This window comes from Capra hircus, chromosome 19, assembly GCF_001704415.2.
Source record: "Capra hircus breed San Clemente chromosome 19, ASM170441v1, whole genome shotgun sequence".
In the NCBI taxonomy this organism is placed as follows: domain Eukaryota; kingdom Metazoa; phylum Chordata; class Mammalia; order Artiodactyla; family Bovidae; genus Capra; species Capra hircus.
The window spans coordinates 10,505,680-10,528,406 of NC_030826.1; the positions used below are offsets into that span (position 1 = coordinate 10,505,680).

Consider the following 22,727-nt stretch of genomic DNA (forward strand, 5'->3'; position numbering starts at 1 on the left):
TTTAAATGTAAGGGAAATGTTTCTTGTTGAGATAGTACTTGAGACAAATGATAGCTCTTCCTTGTCTTAAAGCCCAGTCAAATTTTCTCCTGGGGATTTCTGGGGAAGAGGTGCTTCAGCCAGCACGGCAAATCCGCAGACGCCTGTGGAATACCCCATGGAGACAAGTGGGATAGAGCAGATGGACGTGACAATGAGCGGGGAGGCTTCAGCACCGCTTCCAATACGACAGCCAAACTCCGGACCGTACAAAAAGCAAGCTTTTCCCATGATCTCCAAACGACCAGAGCACCTGCGTATGAATCTATGACAGAACAATGCTTTTAATGAATTGAAGGCAAAAAAGGTGGGGAGGGGATGTGTGAGCATCCTGCAGGGTGAAACAAGAAGACTCAAATGACAGTCTCGAAGAGTCAGTGTCATGACATAGAACACTTTGGACAGAGGAAAATTAAACATGGATTTTAAAAAATCAATCAATGGTGCAAAAAAACTTAAGTGAAAATAGCGGAACTCTTAGGCACATCAATTAATTGATTCCTAGCAACATCGTCTCAACCTATCAAGGATTTTCATGTTGATGGCTCGAAACTGACAGTATTAAGGGTAGGATGTTGCTTCTGAATCACGGTTGAGTCCTGATCATGTCGAAGAAGGGTTATCCTTCCATTAGGCAAAGTATGAATTTGCCTATAATACTTGCAACTAAGGACAAATTAGCATGCAAGCTTGGTTAAACTTTCCAGCAACATGGAATCAAAGATGAAAAAAAAACTTATCAATTGATGTTTTACGTGCAAACAACCTGAATCTTTTTTTTATATAAATATATATTTTTCAAATAGATTTTTGATTCAGCTCATTATGAAAAACATCCCAAACTTTAAAAATGCGAAATTATTGGTTGGTGTGAAGAAAGCCAGACAACTTCTGTTTCTTCTCTTGGTGAAATAAAAATGCAAATGAATCATTGTTAACCACAGCTGTGGCTCGTTTGAGGGATTGGGGTGGACTTGGGGTTTATTTTCAGTAACCCAGCTGCAATACCTGTCTGTAATACTAGGAGAAAAAAAAAAGAATCTACTTAATCATTTCTATTTGCAGTACTGTTCTGTGCTAAGCTTAACTGGAAGCCTTGGAATGGGCATAAGTTGTATGTCCTTCATTTCATCCTTATCCTGGGCCTGCATTGCACTGGAAAAATACCGCCACTTTATACCAGTATTTAGTTCAAGACGTCAAACATGTTCAGCCCATGGCTGAAGGACAGAAGCGAGTCAGGATAAAATGTGTATCGTGGGGCGGCAGAGAGGGGGAGAGGAGGGAAATCCAGGGGAAGAGGGTGTTGCCATGGTCCACTCTCTTGTGTCTAATGTCTTTACAGCAATTTGGTAAGGTTTTAAGTTTTACTTCTTTTTACTGATTTTGCTGTCTACCTTCCTTATATTTCTTCCTCAATGGTTTTAAAAGGAAAAAAGTTTTTTTCTCCTATATTGGGGCTACATTTTTTGCTTATAAAAATATTTGATGGCCTTTTGATGAATGTCTTCCACAGTGAATAAAACTTAGTGGCTTAATTTAGGAAACATGTTAACAAGACACTATGTTTTTGCAGTTGTAACAAAGTCTACATAAGTGATTCACAGATACAAAGAATAAAAATAAAGGTAACTTTACCTTTCTTAAATACTTCCTGCCTTAAGAGCATTTCCGTGACTGTAGATGGTGAAAGGGTTTAATATCTGCAGAGCTTTATAAAAATGTATTTCAGTGCATACTGGTATAATAGATGATCATGCAGTTGCAGTTGAGTCTTATCACCTCCTTTTGTTTGTCTTTTATAATGTCTTCAGTCTGAGTGCGCAAAGTCAATTTGTAATATTTTGCAACCCTACAATTTTTTTAAATAGATGCTGCTTGCCATGTTCTCCAGACCTTTTTGAGCCATAGGATCCAAGCCATAAAATTATTTATGCATGTTGAATTCAACCAGAAAAGAGACAAGCTTTGCTTAAACAGCAATTCAAGTGAGATAAGGTGAAATCCTATGACATTAAGCAAAAATAGAATCATGAAAAATGATTGGAAATACACCTTTTCAATTGTGGCAATAAACAACTGATAACAGCTCATCTTTGGACAGAAAGTTTAAAAAAAAAAAATCCCTCTAGACCCCCCCTTTCCTGTTGCAGCAGTCTACTGAACTTTATAACTGTAACTAGTAAATTAGAAGCTACAATAATGGTAAGGGCAGAAATTGTACTTAAAAGTGCAGGTCTTTATGATGGCTAAAAAAAAAAAACGCAAAAAGCTATGGTGATAGATACAGGCTTCATTTCAGACTGTAAATGACTTGTCCTACTCTGATAGTTTCAAATATGTTTACTAACTATTAATATTGTGTTGACTGCCTGACCAAATTCCAGTTAAAGTTTTACACCGAAATATTCCTCCTCAGTCCTATTTGCTAGTAACATTTGCGTTGTGTTGCCTGGCTATAACCACCCCACAGTTAAACCATTTTCATAATTAGTACTGCCAGCAGTAGTGGCAAACACTGTAACCTCCTGCATAAAAAGCATTAACTTCATACCGACCATCCATACAAATAACAGTTTTTCAAACTTTAAACATTAAGTGAAATTAATTTTCTATACTGTGGCAAGTTTATTGAGAAATTGTTTCATAAATGGATATCCCTACTATGACTGTGAAAACTTGTCAAGTGCCACTTTAGTGTCACAGACAGAAAGCACACACCTATGCAATATGGCTTACCTTATATATTTATTTGTAAAAAACCCAAGCATAGTTTGAAATATATGTCAATAATACTAGTCTTGAGTTTCTGAAAGGGTTATTATTCCAGGTAAGTGTATAAAAAGAGATTTAAGTGTTTTTCTTTCATCACTTATTTTCTTTAAAATCAGCTATTTACAGGATATTTTTTTATTTTATACATGCTGTTTTTTAATTAAAATATAATCACTGAGAACTGAAGTTTACTAATTTTGATTTTATAAGGTTTGTAGCATTATAGAATAAACTGGGATTTATAAACCAGCTGTGATTAACAATGTCAAGTATTAATTATTGAACTTGAACCAGATTTTTAGGAAAATTATGTTATTTCTTTTTCTCCTTTATGGTCTTAACTAATTTGAATCCTTCAAGAATTTTTCCATACTATTTTTTGAGATAGAAGGTAATGGGTGGGGGGAAGAATGCATGTATGGTACTCCATAAATTCAACATTCTTTAAGAAATATATGATTATAAATAAACTGCATCCAAGCCTTGGATTTTATATTTAAAATAGGACCTAACTATTTCGGTTATTCAGTCATGTGGTTCCTAGCTTATAAGGGCTAGATCTAAGATTGTTCTCATGAGAAATGTTGAATTTATGAAGAATGGATTTTGAGGCTCTGAAAATGGTTAATTCCTCAGATATAAACATCAATGTCCAAACATCTACCTTTTTTCCATAGGAGTAGACGCTAGCAAGCTGGACAAAATAATCATAAGTATTTGTCCCACCATGACCTGTGGTCTGTGGCTGACTGATACAAAATTCTTCGTGTGTGATTCTTTATTTACCACTACAGCACAAGTATTATCTCAGTGGATTATCTGAAGTAACATTTGAAAGAAGGGTTCATCTGTGTTTGCTCTTTTAAAACTCTTTTTTCCCTACCCTAAGTTGGCTTTGCATCTACCAGAGTAAATAAATTCTTCAGCTGCCTTATTAGGAGTGCTTTGAGGGTTAACACCTTTTCTGCTTTTCATCTTGTGTTTACTGTATTAAAGTATTTGATTTCAGATTGAATGAATGTAAATAGAAATTAAATGCAAATTTGAATGAACATAAAATAGAAGTGATTTTTTTTATCATTATTACTCTAAGCTAGGAAGAAATAACTACCAGATACACAAATGGTTTCAATAATTTTTCCCATTTATATGCTAGATATGTTCAGGTTCTCATATTTAATAAACTATATATGTGAAGAATAACAGTTGTAAAATTTGCTTTTGTGGAGAAACTGAAGGAACAAATTTGTAACAAGTTTTAGTACTGATTTGATTAGGTGTTAAACATCTGTGATTTCCAAGTTCTGTCAAAATAGTAGAATGTAATAAAAAAAAACTTCATGTGAAAAATTATGTGAAAGCCAGCTGCACAAAGAAACGCTGAAGGACTTTTTTGTGCAACAGTTTTTTCAGCCACATTTGCCAACTTCATTATTCGATGTGTATGCACAAGATAACTTAGTGGACAAATCTGTTTTTAACTAATATCTCAATATATCTGCTGTAAGATGGGCGTTTTGTGTAAACCATCTCTTATTTATGAGGTAATTGAATCACATTTGCCAATATAGTTTCCCTATAGAAGTTCTCAAGTGGGACTTTTTTTAATAAAACAGTAGTGACTCTTGATGTTAAGTCTTTTAGAGGGTATGATATGAATTCACAGAATAAATGGGTTCTAATTCCTGTTTTTGAGCTGAAGGAATAAAAGTACAGAAATGCCTCTAGTTCATCAGTGCTGTTAGTGAACAACACAGCTCTCCTGCTGCGTTTCCCTCCTTTTTAGTTCACAGTGAAGTGCTTGCTTGTTAAAACAAAAAATCCCCCACTGTCCACCACAGACTTGTTATTCAGTCATATTAAGAAAGCTGTCCATATGGCCATAGGGTAAGCAGGTATTGTGTTAGGGCTGAAATAACCCATGTGGTAAGATGTTACTCTTATGTTTTTATCAAGAAGTTAGTATATTTTTTACACCCAAATTCTAATCTCAAATTGCCTCTCAACTCATTCCTTGCTGTATACCCAAATAACAACTATTGGCTTTATCACAAAATTAGGAAGGTGATTTAAAGCTAGCTTGTTTTTTTTAATATTTGCAGTGGTTTTCAAAGTAGGTAACATAGTTAAGTATATCATCCTGAATGAACAGAAGTACTTGTACTTATAACCTAGCAGGGGAAAAAGTTACAGGCTTTCTAACGTTCTTTTGACAGTTTGGGTAGCCATAAGGCATGAAAGTGATGTAACCTGTATCTGGTTGGTCACTATCCTTACTAATCCATGATGGTGTAGTCTTTGTCTTACCAGCACTGTAAATTTGTTGAAAATTTCTGCCTCTACCCCCTAACTTCTCCTTCTCACCAGTGTCTTTTTTTCTTGTGTGCAAACTGATGGTAAACAAGAAAATAAGCAGAGGCCTCACGTCAAGATGTAAATAATAACCAGTCCTTCAAACTTGTTACAGATCTTGCTTCCCTCATGAGGTTTCAAGGGGAGAGAGGAAGCACCTCTTTCCCTTTGCACCACCCTGCACAAATACCTGTAGGCAAACAAACCACTCTCCAAAGTTTTGCTGGCCTGTGTACAAGCTTTAATCTCCCAAGCAATGAATGATGATTCAAGCATGAGCTTCCAAAACTTTTCCAGAGAAGCTAGTTATAAGGGGAGTTCTTTTTTAACAAAAATTTTTGGGGCCAGGTGGCATGCAGGACCTTAGTTCTGCGAACAGGGCTTGGAAACACACTTGGATTGGAAGCACAGGGTCTTAACCACTGGACCATCAGGGAAGACCTGGGCAATTATTTTCTAAGAGTCTGAGTTGGTCTTGTTTGTCACACTATTCAAATCATCACTGAAACCAGCTGTATGTAATCCATGTGAATTATTTTAATAGTTAATTCAAGAAAGTCCATGGCACTATACAAAAAGCAAAATCATGAACATTAAAGCTGAGGGCAGGATTGTATGTATTATGTCCACAAAGAAAAGGAATTTGTCTTTTATTCTCAATGGCTGCTAATCATACTACAGAGAATAACAATACTAAAATATTTCATCCTCAGTAAATTAGTCTTCCTTAGAAAATTTTGATTGTTCAGGTAAAATATAACATTTATAGCTTTCATTTAAAAATACAAATTTTCAGAAAAAATTTAAGATTTTTAGAATGGGAATTATAAAAGTCAATGCTAAAGAAAATTCTACTTTCAGATAATGTATATCTTAAAATATTATGAAAAATACTCTTTATTCTGAAAACAACGTCTGGAAAGAATACCTGAATTCCTGTAAAACCACTAGTTGTATTACCCAATTGTCATTTTGGTAACATTAACAAGAAAACACATTTACAATTTAACACTGCCATCATAAGTCAAATAAGGATAGAATAAATGTTTCATATGCATTTGACTGAACATCACTTATATAATATAGGATCTTTCATTTAATATTTTGATAAACTGGACTATACACTTAAGTATTAACTATAATACTCTAAAACCATTTGGGAACATTTTCCTTAACTTCCAGCCCTGAAAATCCATTCTAATGTCTTTACCAGTAGTCACTGTAACCAAATAAAATTAGTGTTTTGTAGCCTTAATATTAAGTTGAAAACTTAATATATTTGAAGGTGTGATGAAGTGGCTCCATCTTTCCATTTGTTTATATGGTCTGAAATCACAGTTCTGCACAGCGGACATGTTTTTTCTCTGTTAAACCATAAGGTAATGCACTCTTCACAAAATATATGCTGTAAGGGAATTAAGAACTAGATTTTATAGTTGGTAACATTTTAACTTTAAGTTCATCACATTGCAGGAAAACAGTTCATTTTACAAGCGAGACAACAAAGTATAACATTCAAGAACATAGAGAGCAGTGTTAGTGGCAGAGACAAGTATTCTGACTGGTCCTATCCACCTAACCACATTTAATAAAATACAAGTTATGTTTAGGTGATGACTTTAAGATCAAGGATAATGACTAAAAGGGGCTTCCCTGGTAAAGAATCTGCCTGCCAACGCAGGAGATGAGGGCTCAGTCCCTGGTTGGGAAGATCCTCTGGAGAAGGAAATAGCAGCCCACACCTGTCTTGCCTGGGAAATCCCACAGGCAGAGGAGCCTGGCTGGCTATAGTCCACAGGGTTGCAAAAGACGCAGACACAACTCTGCAACCAAATGACGACAACACAATGACTAACAGCTTAATACAATCTTTGAGAGTTATAGGAATAACAGGAAATGGCCTTATACAATCCAGTAACACGCTGGTATTCTTAAAGACTACTATTCCATTATTAAAAATGGTCTGTTTCCACTGTGGTATCCTGTCTGCAATCCCTTCATATACACTTCTACATAAAAACCATTAGAACATAAAGGACAAAACTTAGCTAACCTACCAAACCCCTAATCACAAATAAGAAATTCATAATATGTGCCCTGAATGCTAGTTTCTGCTAAACAATATACATATTTCTTCCTGAAAATTAACATAAATGTGACTTTTGCAAGTCCAGGAAGTGCTGTATTAAGGTTGCTTAAAAATAGAGTTACCTGACAGATGAGAAGAATTGGCTTTTGAAATTCAGCTTGACATATTGAACAAATATCATCCACGTCTGAACACTGTCTCTTGCTGGCAGGGACTCCGTAACTCTATATAAAGATAAGGTTCTGTTCCTTAAATACATAGGTGATACTGTATTTCTCAAATCTCCAAGGAACTAGGCATTTGAAAACTTTCCCAAAGGATATAAACATTTCAAAGCTGACCTATCTATGCAGAATCATGTCTGCATCAAGGTGAACTCATTACATTATACATAAAAAGAATCTTGGAAGATTGTTAGATTCCCAAATAATGATAGTGCTTGAAATTCAAATGGTTTAAGAGACCAAGCAATGTAAAATACAAGAATTATGCAGTCTATATTCATGTACTATGTAACCCAGTATTGCCAAATTGAGCCACTTACTACCTATGACACTGGTTTAAAGTCAATGCTGAGCTTGGTTGGCTGAATGTAACTCATGTAGAGACTGCTTTACATTTCTGTGCTCCACATTGGAGATCGATTCAATAGGTCCAGATATACCAAAAGGTAATCCAGAAATCTAATTTTTGAAAGCTTTCCACATGAGTTCAATATGAAGAAGGTTTTGGGGGACCACTGAACTATCCCACCACTAAATCTAAAAATAATTTTAATTATCATCTTTATCACAAAAACTAGCATTTAGTACTAGCAAAAAATGATAAAATTTTATAAAAGAACTAATTGCAAAACGTTACTTGGATAGCGCTCTACTGTCAAAACAACACAAACCTTTGAATTTCCTTTTTTAAAGTCCTAAAAAAAGTTTCTGATCTTGTTAAGATCTTATTACTTCCTTACAAATTCAGTAGAATTTAGTCATTAATGGGGTATGACAAAATGCTATAAATGAGATCATCTTTCTGTAGAAATGATGTGGAAAATGTAGCTGAGGAAAAGAATACCCAAGTTTCAGTCATAGTCATGAGACCGAAAGTGTGACATGACTTAGCAACCTGAGGCTATAATCTAAACTTACTTTCGAAAGTTAACAAAATCAAAACTCAAAGGATATAAATTGAAAATTAAAATTTTTTGAGATCAGTGATGTTAAAGATTCTAGAAATAAGATACTGATGATCTTGATGCCAATTTCCCTTCAGTAAATGCCATTTAGAAGAGTACACTGCACATGTGTATGCTGACAAGCCTTTAAAATAGCACTCTTGTCTGGCACAATGCAGACTCCCTTCAGGTGAAAATATCCTGATGATGACTGCCATTTCCAGGGCAACATTAAGGAACATGAGAATCTCAAGAACAAAACAGAGTGTTGATGACTGTGATAGTCTCTTAATGCTTCATGGAGAAAACACCAAAGGCATTTCAGCTCAAGCTCATTAGATTGACTGCTACAGCAGAAGCCTAGTACAAACATAATCAATCAATCATGTACTCCATAGCTAAATTAAAAAGCTAAAGTCTGGATTTTATTGTATCTTTTTAAGGAAAGAAGTCTGAATAGGATGCAGTGAAACTTGTTACTGTGGTACTATCTTAGGGGAAGGGTGCCCTGGCCAGTTTTGTCCACTTCATTGGTAAAATCCTGTTTTTTCAAACACACATTATTAGACTGGCATTCTTGTAAGTCAAAGTCTCTTGAGTCCTGACCACTTAACTGTTGAAGTACCTAATGGACTCTATAACTGAGAATCAAACTCTGAAATCTGGTGATCACACTTATATACTGAGAACCTGAGGCTAATAAATAGCAAATGAGCCATTATCATTTGAGCTATGACAGACACCCTTTCTCTACAGTTTGTTACATCAGTAGAATCATTGATGTATAATAAAGTTATAACTGACAATGGAATCTCAAGTTTAAAGTTTATTGATACTGTCAAGAACTTATTTGTGCATATGGAATTCAGTATTGGGGAAATGTTTCCAGTAAGAAAATTCCAAGGGACATGATTTTTGGTAGTAAGCTTTCTTCATATACACAATAAATTATAAACAGTTTCACAGAAGCTGAATAGGAGTTAATGAAAACACACAAAGCCACTAATTGTGGATTAAAAGAGGAACAAAAGTTCATACGATTTTTGAGGGAATGTTTATAAAAGGTTAAAAATGTCAGGTGATCTGAAAGGGCAAGAGGCACACTCAAATACACAATTACTTCATCAACCATCAGGTGTTGTCAATGCACAAGTTAAGAAACGGGTCACAGAAATAAAACCTCTTTATCATCATAACCCCAAGTGCCAAAGTACTAGAAGTATTTCTAAACAATCATGTAATATAAGTCTGCATTTGTAACTGCTGAACTAAACCAATTTTACAATGAAAAAAGGTAAAAAGTTTCCTATGATAAAAAATACTTACTGGTCGTGTAACAAATATTCGCAAAACCCGTCTGAAAGTTCTCAGGTGTCCAAAAAAGTCCAGAAGCTGAAAGGCAAAATAAATCCTAATTCATTAATTCAAAGAGCCATCTCTCTTAAACTTAGAGATTAATGCTAATATCAAATACTGCTATTAACAATGCTCACTGCATATCACAACTAATCATTTCATTCTAAATATAAAGTCCAATTATGGGATATTTTACTCAACTTATCAATTTCAGCCAACTCGTAACCAAAATGAAGTACATCTGAATGCCTAGAGTTACAATCTGGTCAAGACAAAGATATACTTAACTAAATCAAATATATACTTAACCAAATCAAATATATACTTAACTAAATCCAGGCAATTTTACCTGGTTCACATGTCCTTAACATATTTAAAATTTCATAAAATGACTAAGTTGAGGGGCAGGACAAGATACTCCACTAGTTTGAGAATTATGTACCTGATAGATGCTACTGATGGGGGTGGGTATGTTCTCTTCTCATTCTCTCCCTTAGATACTGCATGCTACATGGAGGTCCACTCCCCCAATAAAATCTGAGAACCACTGGATTAAGATAAAGATACCTATTTCCTTTTCTCCATTTCTAAGTATAGAATCTGCCATTTATTTCAAACTAGTGATATGAAGATTATAAAACAGTTAAAGACAAAATTACAGGTAAAATCTGTAAACATTATTACATGAATCATTATAAATGACAAAATTTATTATGTTACCTACTTTTAGTATGAGGTAGAGTAAAGCCAGCAATATCCCAAGACTCCATCTAGTAACATTACCAAACTCCCCATAGCTTATAAGGTAACGAAACCAAACTGGTATGGGAACGAAAGTTCGGTAATACTGACATAATTCTTCTAAAAGCATATACCAATAACCCTAAAAAGGAAGAAAAAAGAAAACAGAGCCAACAAAGCTACTTATATACACAGCACAAATACTCCATATTGGACTGAGAGCATCATGAGTATATGGCACAACAACACAACTATAAAATTAGTATTCATAATGATTATGACTGACAACCTCAACTTGGTTCTTAGATGTTACAGTCACTGGTTTGTTTTCAAAAAATTTCTAGAGAGTGACAGTGAAAATGTTTTATGTACAATAAAATATCTTGCTGACTACAAAAATTTTAAGTTTTAACTGAATATGAAAAAACACCAAATAACTGCATATAGTCAGTTATCAATTATCAATCAATAATGCCCCGGAGGAAAACAAGTATAAATGTAAATATTTTCCCATATATGATGTGGGGACTGATTTTTAGATTATTCCAAAGCAAGTATTGTATTATTGATTTTATTGGAAGGGATATCTTGTTTCAATAGGTCTGAGATAATATAATAATTAGGTTATTGAGCAAACTGGAAAATTATAAAAAGAATCATTTAAATGGATGAGATGGTTGGATGGCATCACCGACTCAATGGACTTGGGTTTAGGTAGACTCTGGGAGTTGGTGATGGACAGGGAGGCCTGGCGTGCTGCGTTTGATGGGGTCGCAAAGTCAGACGTGACTAAGTGACTGAACTGAACTGAAGCACTGATACGGTTTGCTAACATCTTTCCAATAAAACATATGAGCTTACCTTAGATTTAAAAGGCATGATGAAAGAAGGCACCAATAAAATAAGGCATTTTAAACCCATGAAGAGGAATTTCAGAATGAAGTCTGTAATTCCAACAACCCAAAGTACTTCCCAGAAGCTTGAATAGTCCAAAGTAGGATTTAAAAAAATTAAGCTACCAAGAGAAGAAAAACACAAAACTTACTAACAGCAACATAAAAAGATAAAAACATCAAAACTTACTAAAAGCAACATAAAAAGATAAAAGTGCTGACAGGGGTTCTAAATTTGCTACCAAATAATGTGTAAAAAATAGGAGTTTGACAAGATGCTAGAGTTTACGTAAACAGATTATTTTGGTTATTTTAAAGAGACTTTTAAAATGTTTTAATTTCAAATCTTTCCTCCTTAAAGAAAACAAAGAGTCTTCCTAACTTGTCATGATTGACATCCTCTAGCCTGTAATCTAAAAAATTCACAAATAATAGATATCTGTCATTCTCTCCTTAACCAACTCCAGTCAAGATTCTCATCCCTCCTTTCCAGTGAACTGCTTCTGTCAAGATCATCAACTCCCTCCCTCTTGCTAAATTTGAAGGTCACTTTCCCCCCTTCCCGCCTTGAAATATTTTCTGCCTGGACTTCTGACACCACTCTCTTCGAGTTGCCCTCATATGCATGGTCTAGCTGTTCTTAATGACTGCTTCTTAAGTCTCCTTTGCTGCTACTCTGGCTAACTGTGGGCACTGTCCAGTCCTAGGCCTTCTTCTCAGTCTATACTTTCTTTCCCTGGTTCGTCTTGTCAAGTTCCATGTTTTTAAAATATCCACCATGTGCTGGTAACACCAAAATTTACAGCTCTAACCTCTACTCTGACTTATGACAAATAACTATAATCATTTTAACAGTTCTACATGCCCTCTCAAACTTAACATGTTCAAAACAAAATTACTGATTTTCCTTCAAAACCACTTCCTTCCCCAGTCTTTCCTAGCCCAGTAAATGGCACCACCATCCAGCCAGTTGCATAAGACTAAAAAACCCAGGCATCACCCTTGATTTTTCCTCTCACCCACCCACCCAATCCAATCTGAGCGGTATCAGCTACACCTACAAACTATATCCTAGATTTGTCCACATCTCTCCAGTACCACTGAAACCCAGATTTCTAGTTATCTGATTAAAGCTGAAAGTTCAGAACACTTCCATCTGACATGGAAACTGATCAACTACTGTTCTTTAGCAAGTTTTCTTCTAAAAACAAATATCAAGTGTTCTCATCACATGTACACATAAGAAGGTAACTAAGGGAGGTGCTGGATATGTTAACTTGACTGTGGTAATCATTTCACCATTTATACATATATCAAAACATGTTGTATATTTTAAATATATACAATTTTTATTTGTAAAAAATAAAAAAGGTCACCAACAATAATCTAATGGTATTTAGTAACTTGATTATATAAGTAAAAATTTTAGTATCAAAAGTTATTTATTGAGCACTTGCTATGAGGTAAGGCACGGGGTATAAAACATGAATAAATCACTTTAAGCTCACTATCCTGGAACTAGACAAATAAGTAAAAATTGAACTCCAACAGTAAGTATGTGCAAGTAAAACTTTACAAAGTGCTATGGAATATATGATTATATAAAAATATGTGATTGTGCACTTGGGCCTCTAATTACCTGTAGTAAAGTGACTGAGAATGAAAGGTGTAATATAAAAGAACAGAAGATCCTGCTAAGAATACCAGTAACCAAGCACACTGAATCTTTGAGCACCTTTCCTGAAAAATAAATAATTTTATAATTTATTACTTTGAATTATGCCAGAATTTTAAATATCATTTATCTATTTTAATGACTAATTTATTAACTTAAAATGTTTAATTTCTCTTAATAAAAATATAGATTTGTTAAATTGTACATATCATTCTATTTTATATAGCTTTAATGAACAAAACAACACAAATTTAAACAGATTTTTAAAATACAAGCTTCCTCATTGTGTAACAACATTATCTATGTTTCAAAGCCAAATCTTCTACAAACTGACATAAAGAACCCACCTAAACGAAAACTCTACTTCTGTAGCTCCCTATATTTGCCTTCCTAACAAAACAGGCATGTAGAAATCCATTAAGTTATCAGGGTTTATAATTTTAAAAATTCTCATACAATTCAGTAAGAATAATTTGTTTTTAATCTGTTTTATAATTAAGTTTTAATTACTAGTTTAATTAAAAGTTTTACTAGTTTTAAACCCTAAATTAAACTTTTATGGTTTGATAGGTTGTAACTACAAATTTTCAGGTCAAAATATATGATTCTTTACACAGACGTAACCCTTTAAAGTTACTTGAAGGTGAAATTTTATAAACCAATCCTGTTTTCCCAATAATTTACAAGAATAGGACTCTGACAATTATTAAGAAAAAACTTCTTGGGCTTAGTTTTCTTTAAATAAGAGAAATCTAAATAATTCAATACCCATTTGTTCAATGTACACTTTTAAGTATTTTAAATCTTAGAGTACAACGGCTGAAGTTTTAAATAATGGCGTGTAGTCAAATTAACTTAAAACATGAAGGCACTTGACAAATCAGACCATATGGTGATCTGTCTAGGTTTTAATCCGTCTAGTTTTTATTTATCAGGAACCCAACATAGAAAGAAAATACGGTGAAACAATTCAGTATTAGGACAAATCATTTATTCCAGGTCATTTAGATAACATTTAATATATTATGGATGTTCAATTATACCTATTTAAATTTATCAAATAAACTATTTTAATTCCTATTTCTCTCAAAATGAGCATATAATTCTACAGGGAAAAACATTTAATGATTTTTTAGTTGCTGGTTATACTTACTCTTAGAAAAACCTGATTTACAATGCTTTTGTTTGCATATATAAAAGTTGTAAGCAGCCCAATTCCAAGAGAAATTCCTGTTAGAAAATAAGGTCCAGTTAATTGAAATTAAAAAAAAAGAGCTAACACAATGACATGATTTTAAAGGAAGCATATACAATTTTAAAAGCTAACACAAAATAAGAAACTGAAATACATGAAGTAGATTACCAATAGACAGAGAATTAGCTGAATATAGCAATGAAACAACTCAATGCTTTATCATACCCTACCTGTTATATGCTGCATAACAAGTTTGACACCCAGAATCAAAATATATGGAAGACTCTTCTGCAACCACTTGAAGAGATACCGGAATTCTGAGAAGGAGCTGCTGCCCTGATCTCCATACTCCGTGTCGCTATCATCAGGTTGCCTGGCTTCACTGTGGGAGTGACTCCGTAAGCGACTGTGTACACATCCATGGGTACAGCTGTGGACACCTGACCTTGTATTTCTGGAGCTTGGATTTTCAGCACATTCTTTAGGTAGGGAGCTTATCTGGATATGAACATCTCCAGAATAAAGACAGGAAGCTTCTCCTGTCAGTCTTGTTTGGACACACTGGGAGGCTGAGGCATCCTCACTGCCTGCAGCACCTGAAGGGCTGTGCAGTTGACTACAGTTGGCTTGCATGGCCCTTGAATACTTGTTCTGTGATTTCTTTGCTTCAGGGTTCTGTCTCCTAAAAATCAAAGAGCAGAAACTATTCTAAGCGAACAGTTAAGTACAGGCAATATGTGGCTCACTTGGAATTGGTTATTCGCTAAAGGAGAGGCTGGTAATCACAGCAGATGAGTTATTTTCAGGTTATCTAGCACTCGACACTAGACGACTCCTTCCCCACTGACGCGAAGGCTCCGCTGCCCTATGCAAACTATCTTTCAGGGAACATCTGCTACAGAAAAAGTTGTGCTTCAGATGCCTCCAGTTCTCTGACAGAAGGAACTGGCAAAATACTCAAAGTATGGGTGCCCAGCAGATGTTAATAGTACTAATAGTACTCATTCATACTAGAACACTAAGCACATTTACTCCGCGCAACTAGAAGAGTGAATCTGTTTTTTTTAATGCCTACAAAGACTAGGAAGAAAACATCAAATCTTAACTCCGTATTAAGCAACATCATGCGTAACTGATACTAATAATAAACATTTCATTTAGGTGACCTACAAATTTCCTTTTATGCTGAAACAGCTTTCCCGAAGCTAATAAGAAAAGTTTCCAGTAATAATTAACACCAAGAAATATTACCCTTCCCTGCCACTCTCAAAAATATCTTTAAAATAAGACTTTGGGAGTCACCGTGTAATTGCTAAACGACTATTCTGAATAAGGATAATTAGATCCCTAAATGACGAGTGTGGGTGGCCGTCAGAATCCAGCTGAAAAGCAGAGCCTTTCTGCCGTTTCCGTAGGAGGAAGCTGGGGTTAACGTCAGGGCAAGTTCCGTGTCATTCTATTTCATTTCTAGGTCTGAAATTTTTTGTTTTCAGTGACTGTTGGGCGGTTTGGTTTTCAGTGCTCTTCACCAAAGGTTTTCACCGATACTCCAACGCCACGACTGCCCTTTATTTCCTCCAATCTCTGGAGACACCGACGCCGGATGGGTCAGTTTCAGCGTCTTTTTCCATAAATAAAACCCGAGAACCCTCCCACTTCCCTTCAAGCATGAAGCAAGAAAGGGGAGAGAAAGGGAAGACAAGTAAAATGCAAACGGCTCTTCCGGAATCTCCAGGACAGATTTTTCCACCCACGTTCGAGCTTCGAATGCCTCTGTTATTCTCCCCAGAACCCATTTCGCCGCGGCCCCTCTCCTCCTTCGCCCGCTTCCCACAGGCCTGACCTCTCATGACGATGAGCGGACCGAGGCCCAGGCAGCGACGGCAGGAACAGCGAGAAACGCCGTCTCGAGGCCTTCAGTCCCAGCCATCACCTTCAGACCCCGTCGCCGGCAACTCTGGCCCAGCTCGGCGACGGCGCGCGCGCTCCCGCACGTCCTCACGTGCGCGCGCCCCGCCCCCGCGCGACGCGCCGAGGGCCGGGCTGCGACGGCGGGGCGGGGCGGAGGCCGCCGGTGGGTGTGCGCGGTGAAGGGAGGCGTGCTGCGGAGGACCGACCTCCGGCGTCGGCGTTAAACAATAAGCGTACGTGCGTCTGTTTGGGGCCTGCAGAACCTGCCCTCGAGGGAGGAGCCTGCAGTTGGGGGCCGACCTGGTCCCACCCCGGCTCGCCCGGCTTCTGGAGGCTGCTCTGGCCTGCGGTCGCTTGGCTCGCGCCCGGCGACGCGTGAGGTAGAAGAGCCACGTTGGCGAGGGTCGGCGCGCCCCTGAGAGGGCGGGACGGGGCGGGAGCGTTCTGGTGTCGGCCACCTCAGCTGACCCACTTGTGAAGTTGTAACTGAACTGGGTTTTTGTTACATTCCTAAAGTTGCTCTGTGAGAACGAGGCCCTGGCGAAACCTGAGATCAGGAGCAGAGAGAAGTGGGGGATGGCTTGGGAGAGAAGGGGGTGGTGTAAGTATCAATAGAAGTTAAGAGTTTAAAAACCCTGTGGGGTGTAGAGAACGCTGTACTATCTTCGCGGTAATTGTTAACCTAAAACTGTTCTAAAATAAAAGATTTATTAAGGAAAACTTTAAACAAAAGAAACAAAAAAACCTTGCCTCTTGTTCCCGAGCCAAAACATATTCTAAATGATATTTAATTGTATTCTATGAATCTGCCCCATTCGCGACAACTACCAATAGCCTTTCTACTTTGAACCTTAAGTTTTCTATCTTTAATTCCTAGAAGTTGACGTCAAGCAAATCTTGGTGGTCTTTCTATAGGTCTTGAAATTAAATATTCCATGCCGCTGGCGAGCTGTTCAGTCCTTCCTCACTAGAGGGTAAATTTCATACATACGCGCATATGTCATGAATTGAAAATCTAGAGGGAAAAGTGATACTTTTTTTTTTTCTTAATTTAGTCTCGATTTAAATGGGGTCTGTGATTTAAACCATTTGAAACTATTCACAACATGGCTCAGAGGATAAGGAATCTGCCCGCAGTGGAAGAGACCCAGGTTGGATTCTTGGGTGGGGAAGATGCCCTGGAAAAGGGAATGGCCACCCACTCCAGAATTCTTGCCTGGGAAATCCCATGGACAGAGGAGCCTGGTGGGCTGCAGTCCATGGGGTGGCAGAGAGTTTGACACGATTGAACCACTAACACACACAGCTTACACAACAGGTTTGCCCGTTAGTTTGATGGCGTGTGAATTTTGAGGCTCCTTAATCATGAAATTGTGTGCACCTGATTTCCTCGTGTATCAGAGTACAGCTGAAATCACTATTTAACCTGAATTAACCACTTTGAGGATATGCTTAAATCAGATTATTTTTATTACCAAACCATTTCTTTTGGTTAAAAAGGCATTCCCCCTCCTTCCCACAACAGGTGTTAGATCTACTTCCCATTGTCAATTAAGATATTACTAGATGCTTTTTTTGTTTTGGTTTTCATTTTCTGTTTGTTTTTTGATATATGGCTCCATGAACTTCACAAAGTCTTCATGACAAATTAGGTTCCTTTGTCAGAAAGTCTTAGTCCATTTAGGCTGCAGTAAGAGTATAGCCTGGATGGCTTATAAACAACAAATTTATTTCTCACAGCTCAAGAGGCTGGGAAGTTCAAGATCAAGGTGTCAGCAGATTTGATGTCTGGTGAGTTCCTGCTTCCTGGATTATAGACAGTTTTGTCTCTGGCTGTGTCCTCACATGGTGGGAAGGTGGTGAAGCTTTGGAAACTCTTTTATAAGGGCACTAATCACCTTCACGAGAGCCCTTTCTTAATGCTCTAATTATCTACTGTCACCTCTTTATACTTTGCCAACAAAGGTCTGTGTAGTCAAGGCTATGGTTTTTCCAGTAGTCATGTATGGATGTGAGACTTGAACTGTGAAGAAAGCTGAGCGCTGAAGAATTGATGCTTTTGAACTGTGGTGTTGGTGAAGACACTTGAGAGTCCCTTGGACTGCAAGGAGATTCAACCAGTCCATTCTAAAGGAGATCAGTCCTGGGATTTCTTTGGAAGGAATGATGCTAAAGCTGAAACTCTAGTACTTTGGCCACCTCATGTGAAGAGTTGACTCATTGGCAAAGACTCTGATGCTGGGAGGGATTGGGGGCAGGAGGAGAAGGGGATGACAGAGGATGAGATGGCTGGATGGCATCACCGACTTGATGGACGTGAGTTTGAGTGAACTCTGGGAGATGGTGATGGACAGGGAGGCCTGACGTGCTGCAATTCATGGGGTCGCAGGGAGTTGGACGCGACTGAGCGACTGAACTGAACTGAACTGAACCTCTTTATACTATCACATTGTGGATAAGGTTTCAACATAGGAATTTTGTGGGGGACACGAGAATTAGGTATGTAGCAAAGGCTGAAGCCAAGCTCTGGGTTATAATGAATTTTTAAGGAAACTTATTCATGTAGTATATTATATCATTCCTACTACACCATGGATATTTTTATTTTAAACTTTAACATTTATGGGAATTTAGGAAACAGAAAAAATAGACTCACATAATCCAGCTACCACAATGAGGCATCAATATGTTTTAGCACACTGATAATTTTAGTACATTTGCAAATTTAGTATATATATACCTTAATATAATGTTTAAATATTCATTTTAACATATTTATAATTTATTGAAGGTATGTTAGTTCATATTGAAAGTTTTGGTATACTTGAAACCACATTCCACTCAACTGAAAAGTAACATTTGAAGAAGAGTACTGAGTTAATGACAAGATTTGACAGTGATAGACTTATCTGATAAATTTTCTTTCCACTGTCACCTAGAATGTTGGAAATGGACGTTTTAATTGATAAACTCAAAAACATTTGTTGAGTACTTACTGTCAAAAATTATAGTAGATTGTTGGAGATCTAGACATTAAAAAAGACATAATCCCCATCCCACAGTGAAATATGTGGTTAGACAGGTCTTCAAGCAAGTAATTATAGTGTATTGGAATAAACAGTGTAATTGAAGGTTGTGTGAAGTGCAGTGATGCAAGAAGTGGGAGCATTTAACTTTGCCAGGCAAGAAATGCCTTATTAAATCTATGATATTGAAGATGAACATTGGACTTTCCTGGCAATCCAGTGGTTAAGACTCTGCACTTCCATTGCAGGGGTCATGGGTTCATCCCCTGGTCAGGGAACTAAGATCCCATACGCTGCATTGTGTGGCCAAAGACAAAAAAGTTGCATATTGAAGATTAAGTTGAAGTTTACCAGGACGTAAGTAGTAATAGGACATTTCAGATGAAAGCAGTATGTGTAAAGTCATGGTATTGTAATTGCAGGAATTGAGAGACTTAGTTTTTTTGTTTCTGAAAGAGTAGGGTGCATATGAGGGAAGAGTAAGAGTAAATAGGGGCTAGAAAATGAAAGATTTTGTGGGTCTCATTTAGGAATTTATAGTTTATTCACATGGCCAAAGAGAAGCTATTAAGTTTCAAGTAGCAGAGTTATGTGGCCAGATTTTTAGTTTTCCAGAAAAATTCTCATGCTACTAACTTATAGCAATGCAAGCTCAGCTGGGAGACTGTTACAAGTAGTAGAGTAGGACATGAGAAGGTCTTGAACTTCTCAGTGAAGTGGGATTCTAGAGGAAGAATGAGTATGGAGAGATACAGGAGATAGAGTCAATTGGATTAAGGGTGGTAGATAGTTACACTTCTCTTCTCAAGCTAGTTTTCCATACCTGCTGCTGCTGCTGCTGCTGTCGCTTCAGTCGTGTCCCACTCTGTACAACCCCATAGACGGCAGCCCACCAGGCTCCCCTGTCCCTGGGATTCTCCAGGCAAGAACACTGGAGTGGGTTGCCATTTCCTTCTTCAGTGCATGAAAGTGAAAAATGAAAGTGAAGTCGCTGAGCAGTGTTGACTCTTTGCGACCCCGTGGACTGCAGCCCACCAGGCTCCTCCATCCATGGGATTTTCCAGGCAAGAGTACTGGAGTGGGGTGCCATTGCCTTCTCCGGTTTCCATACCTACCAGCACCCATATCCTTGGGTAGGCTTTTTCCAGGCTAACTCATGCAACTTACTCTGGCTACTGAGATACTGGGATGAAAGCAGTTGTAATTTAACAGAGGCTTGCAAAACGTTTGCATGTTGGGACTTGCCCTCTTATTGCTGGCAACTCGTCTATCACCATGTAATCAAATTAGGGCTAGCCTCCTAGAAGGTGAAGGACTACTTGAAGAGAGTCCACAGGTGTCTCAGCCATCTTGGCCTCCTCAGTTGTGGCCCCAGACACGTGTGTGAGACCATCCTAGACCATCTAACCCCAACTAAGATGAATCAGACCAGAATAATCAGCCAATCAACCCACAAATCACAGGAAATAATAAATATTTTGCTTTAAGCCTCCAGATTCAGAGCAGTTTCTTTGATAATAAAAGTTAACTGATACCCTAAGTGACCAAGTAGATGTGAAGTGGGAAAGAAGTGTAAGATGAATCCCCAGTTTGTTCCTTGGGTGGATGGCTAAATCAGTTGAAATGCTATAAATATGAGAACAAGTATAAATATTAGAATGAGTCATAGATCATAGGAAATGCATTTTTTAATAAAAGGCCCAAGTTTGGGGGGATAACAATATCTTCAGCTTTGGAAGTACTCAGTCTTAAGATTCCATGGGACATACAGGTGAAGATATCCAGTTGGCAGTTGAATATAAAGATCTGGAGATAGAAAATTTGGAGTAAAAGCTGTAGCTGTAAATAACATTACTCATTCTCATTTATTAGTTTTTGGAACTCTTTTCCTTGGTATTTTAGACAGTATTATCTACAAATAGAGACAACCTCTTCCTTTTCAGTCTGTGTGTCTTTATCATTTTTGCTCTAACTTTCATCACATGTTGAATAGGAAGGTTTCATGAATATTCATTGCAATATTCATTGGAAGGACTGATGCTGAAGCTGAAACCCTGGTACTCTGGCCACCTGATGCAAAGAACTGATTCATTGGAAAAGACCCTGATGCTGGGAAAGATTGAAGGCAGGAGGAGAAGGGGATGACAGAGGATGAGATGGTTGGATGGCATCATTGACTCTATGGACATGAGTTTGAATAAACTCTTGGAGTTGGCGATGGACAGGGAGGACTGTCGTTGCCTTGTTCTTGATTTTAGGGGTAAGGCATTCAATCTTTCACTATTAGGTTAGCTGTCAATTCAGTTTAGTCACTCAGTCGTGTCCGACTCTTTGTGACCGCATGAATTGCAGCACTCCAGGCCTCCCTGTCCATCACCAACTCCCACAGTTCACTCAAACTTGCATCCATTGAGTCAGTGATGCCATCCAGACATCTCATCCTCTGTCATCCCCTTCTCCTCCTGCACCCAATCCCCCCCAGCATCAGAGTCTTCCAATGAGTCAACTTTTCGCATGAGGTGGCCAAAGTACTGGAGTTTCAGCTTTAGCATCATTCCTTCCAAAGAAATCCCAGGACTGATCTCCTTTAGAATGGACTGGTTGAATCTCCTTGCAGTCCAAGGGACACTCAATAATCTTCTCTAACACCACAATTCAAAAGCATCAATTCTTTGGCGCTCAGCTTTCTTCACAGTCCAAGTCTTACATCCATACATGACTACTGGAAAAACCACAGCCTTGACTAGACGGACCTTTGCTGGCAAAGTAATGTCTCTGCTTTTGAATATGCTATCTAGGTTGGTCATAACTTTCCTTCCAAGGAGTAAGCATCTTTTAATTTCATGGCTGCAATCACCATCTTTGATTTTGGAGCCCCCCCAAAAAATAAAGTCTGATACTTAGAAGGATGTAAAAAGCCAGAAAGCACAAATTACACTGAGAAACCTTAGCCAGAATTGCCTAGGGTGATAGTTAGATAGGTTAACCAAGGTAAAGATTCACCAAGAGGCCAAGGTCTTCTGCCCAGACCCCCAAAGCTATATGCACTTGTGTGGTTAAAGTGGTCAGGTCTAGAGAGATTTCTGAGACTTCCTTAAAACAGAGCCCCATGCACTGTGGTATGGAAATCCATTTATAAAATGCTAATTTGGACTTAAATCAAATTGAGAAATTATGGAAATAGAAGAGTTGATAAGATTATAAAATTAGAAGGTTTTGTGTAAAGAAATTGTGTCTCCTTTATCTGAATGTTTTATGGGAAAGAATATTATGTCTGACTGGGGAATGTCTCCCCTTGCTGTTGTTTTAAAACCAAAATCTGTTGATGAAGTCATGATACAGGCTACAGCTAGGAATGTCAGCATTGGTGGGGTTAAGGGGAAAGTTTGAAGAATAGTATGTTTGAATAGGCTTTATATGAAGTGGTTGGGTTTTTTACCTTGCTTATATTATGGTGATTAACATTTATTTGGGGAACATTTCACCTACTAAGTATTTTAAAACTGG

The 22,727-nt window shown here is 37.4% G+C and overlaps 2 protein-coding genes across 3 annotated transcripts in view; one reads left to right on the forward strand and one right to left on the reverse strand.

Annotated features, from left to right (window-relative positions):
* Positions 1-3,862, forward strand: part of RPS6KB1 (ribosomal protein S6 kinase B1) — a 41,113-nt gene extending 37,251 nt beyond the window's left edge. Inside the window, 1 exon segment of one of the 2 annotated variants that reach the window (NM_001285641.1) lies at positions 73-977. In NM_001285641.1, the coding sequence (NP_001272570.1) occupies positions 73-310 (238 nt within the window). In that variant the 3' untranslated portion in view covers positions 311-977. 2 annotated transcript variants of the gene reach the window in all.
* Positions 5,393-16,336, reverse strand: RNFT1 (ring finger protein, transmembrane 1). Its single transcript, XM_005693135.2, has 9 exons — positions 16,127-16,336; positions 14,514-14,965; positions 14,242-14,318; positions 13,053-13,153; positions 11,382-11,535; positions 10,504-10,662; positions 9,750-9,815; positions 7,378-7,479; positions 5,393-6,571 (listed from the first exon to the last, which is right to left on the reverse strand). Exons 2-9 carry the CDS (start codon positions 14,914-14,916, stop codon positions 6,437-6,439), a joined length of 1,197 nt encoding a protein of 398 aa, XP_005693192.1. The 5' UTR covers positions 14,917-14,965; positions 16,127-16,336; the 3' UTR covers positions 5,393-6,436.

Coding starts and splice junctions, on each gene's coding strand:
- RNFT1 (XM_005693135.2), bottom strand. CDS start 14,916: ATGCAAGCCAACTGTAGTCAACTGCACAGCCCTTCAGGTGCTGCAGGC. Junction 14,319..14,513: donor TGTTATGCAGCATATAACAG/GTAGGGTATGAT, acceptor ATTTTCTAACAG/GAATTTCTCTTGGAATTGGG. Junction 6,572..7,377: donor CAATTCTTCTCATCTGTCAG/GTAACTCTATTT, acceptor ATTCCCTTACAG/CATATATTTTGTGAAGAGTG.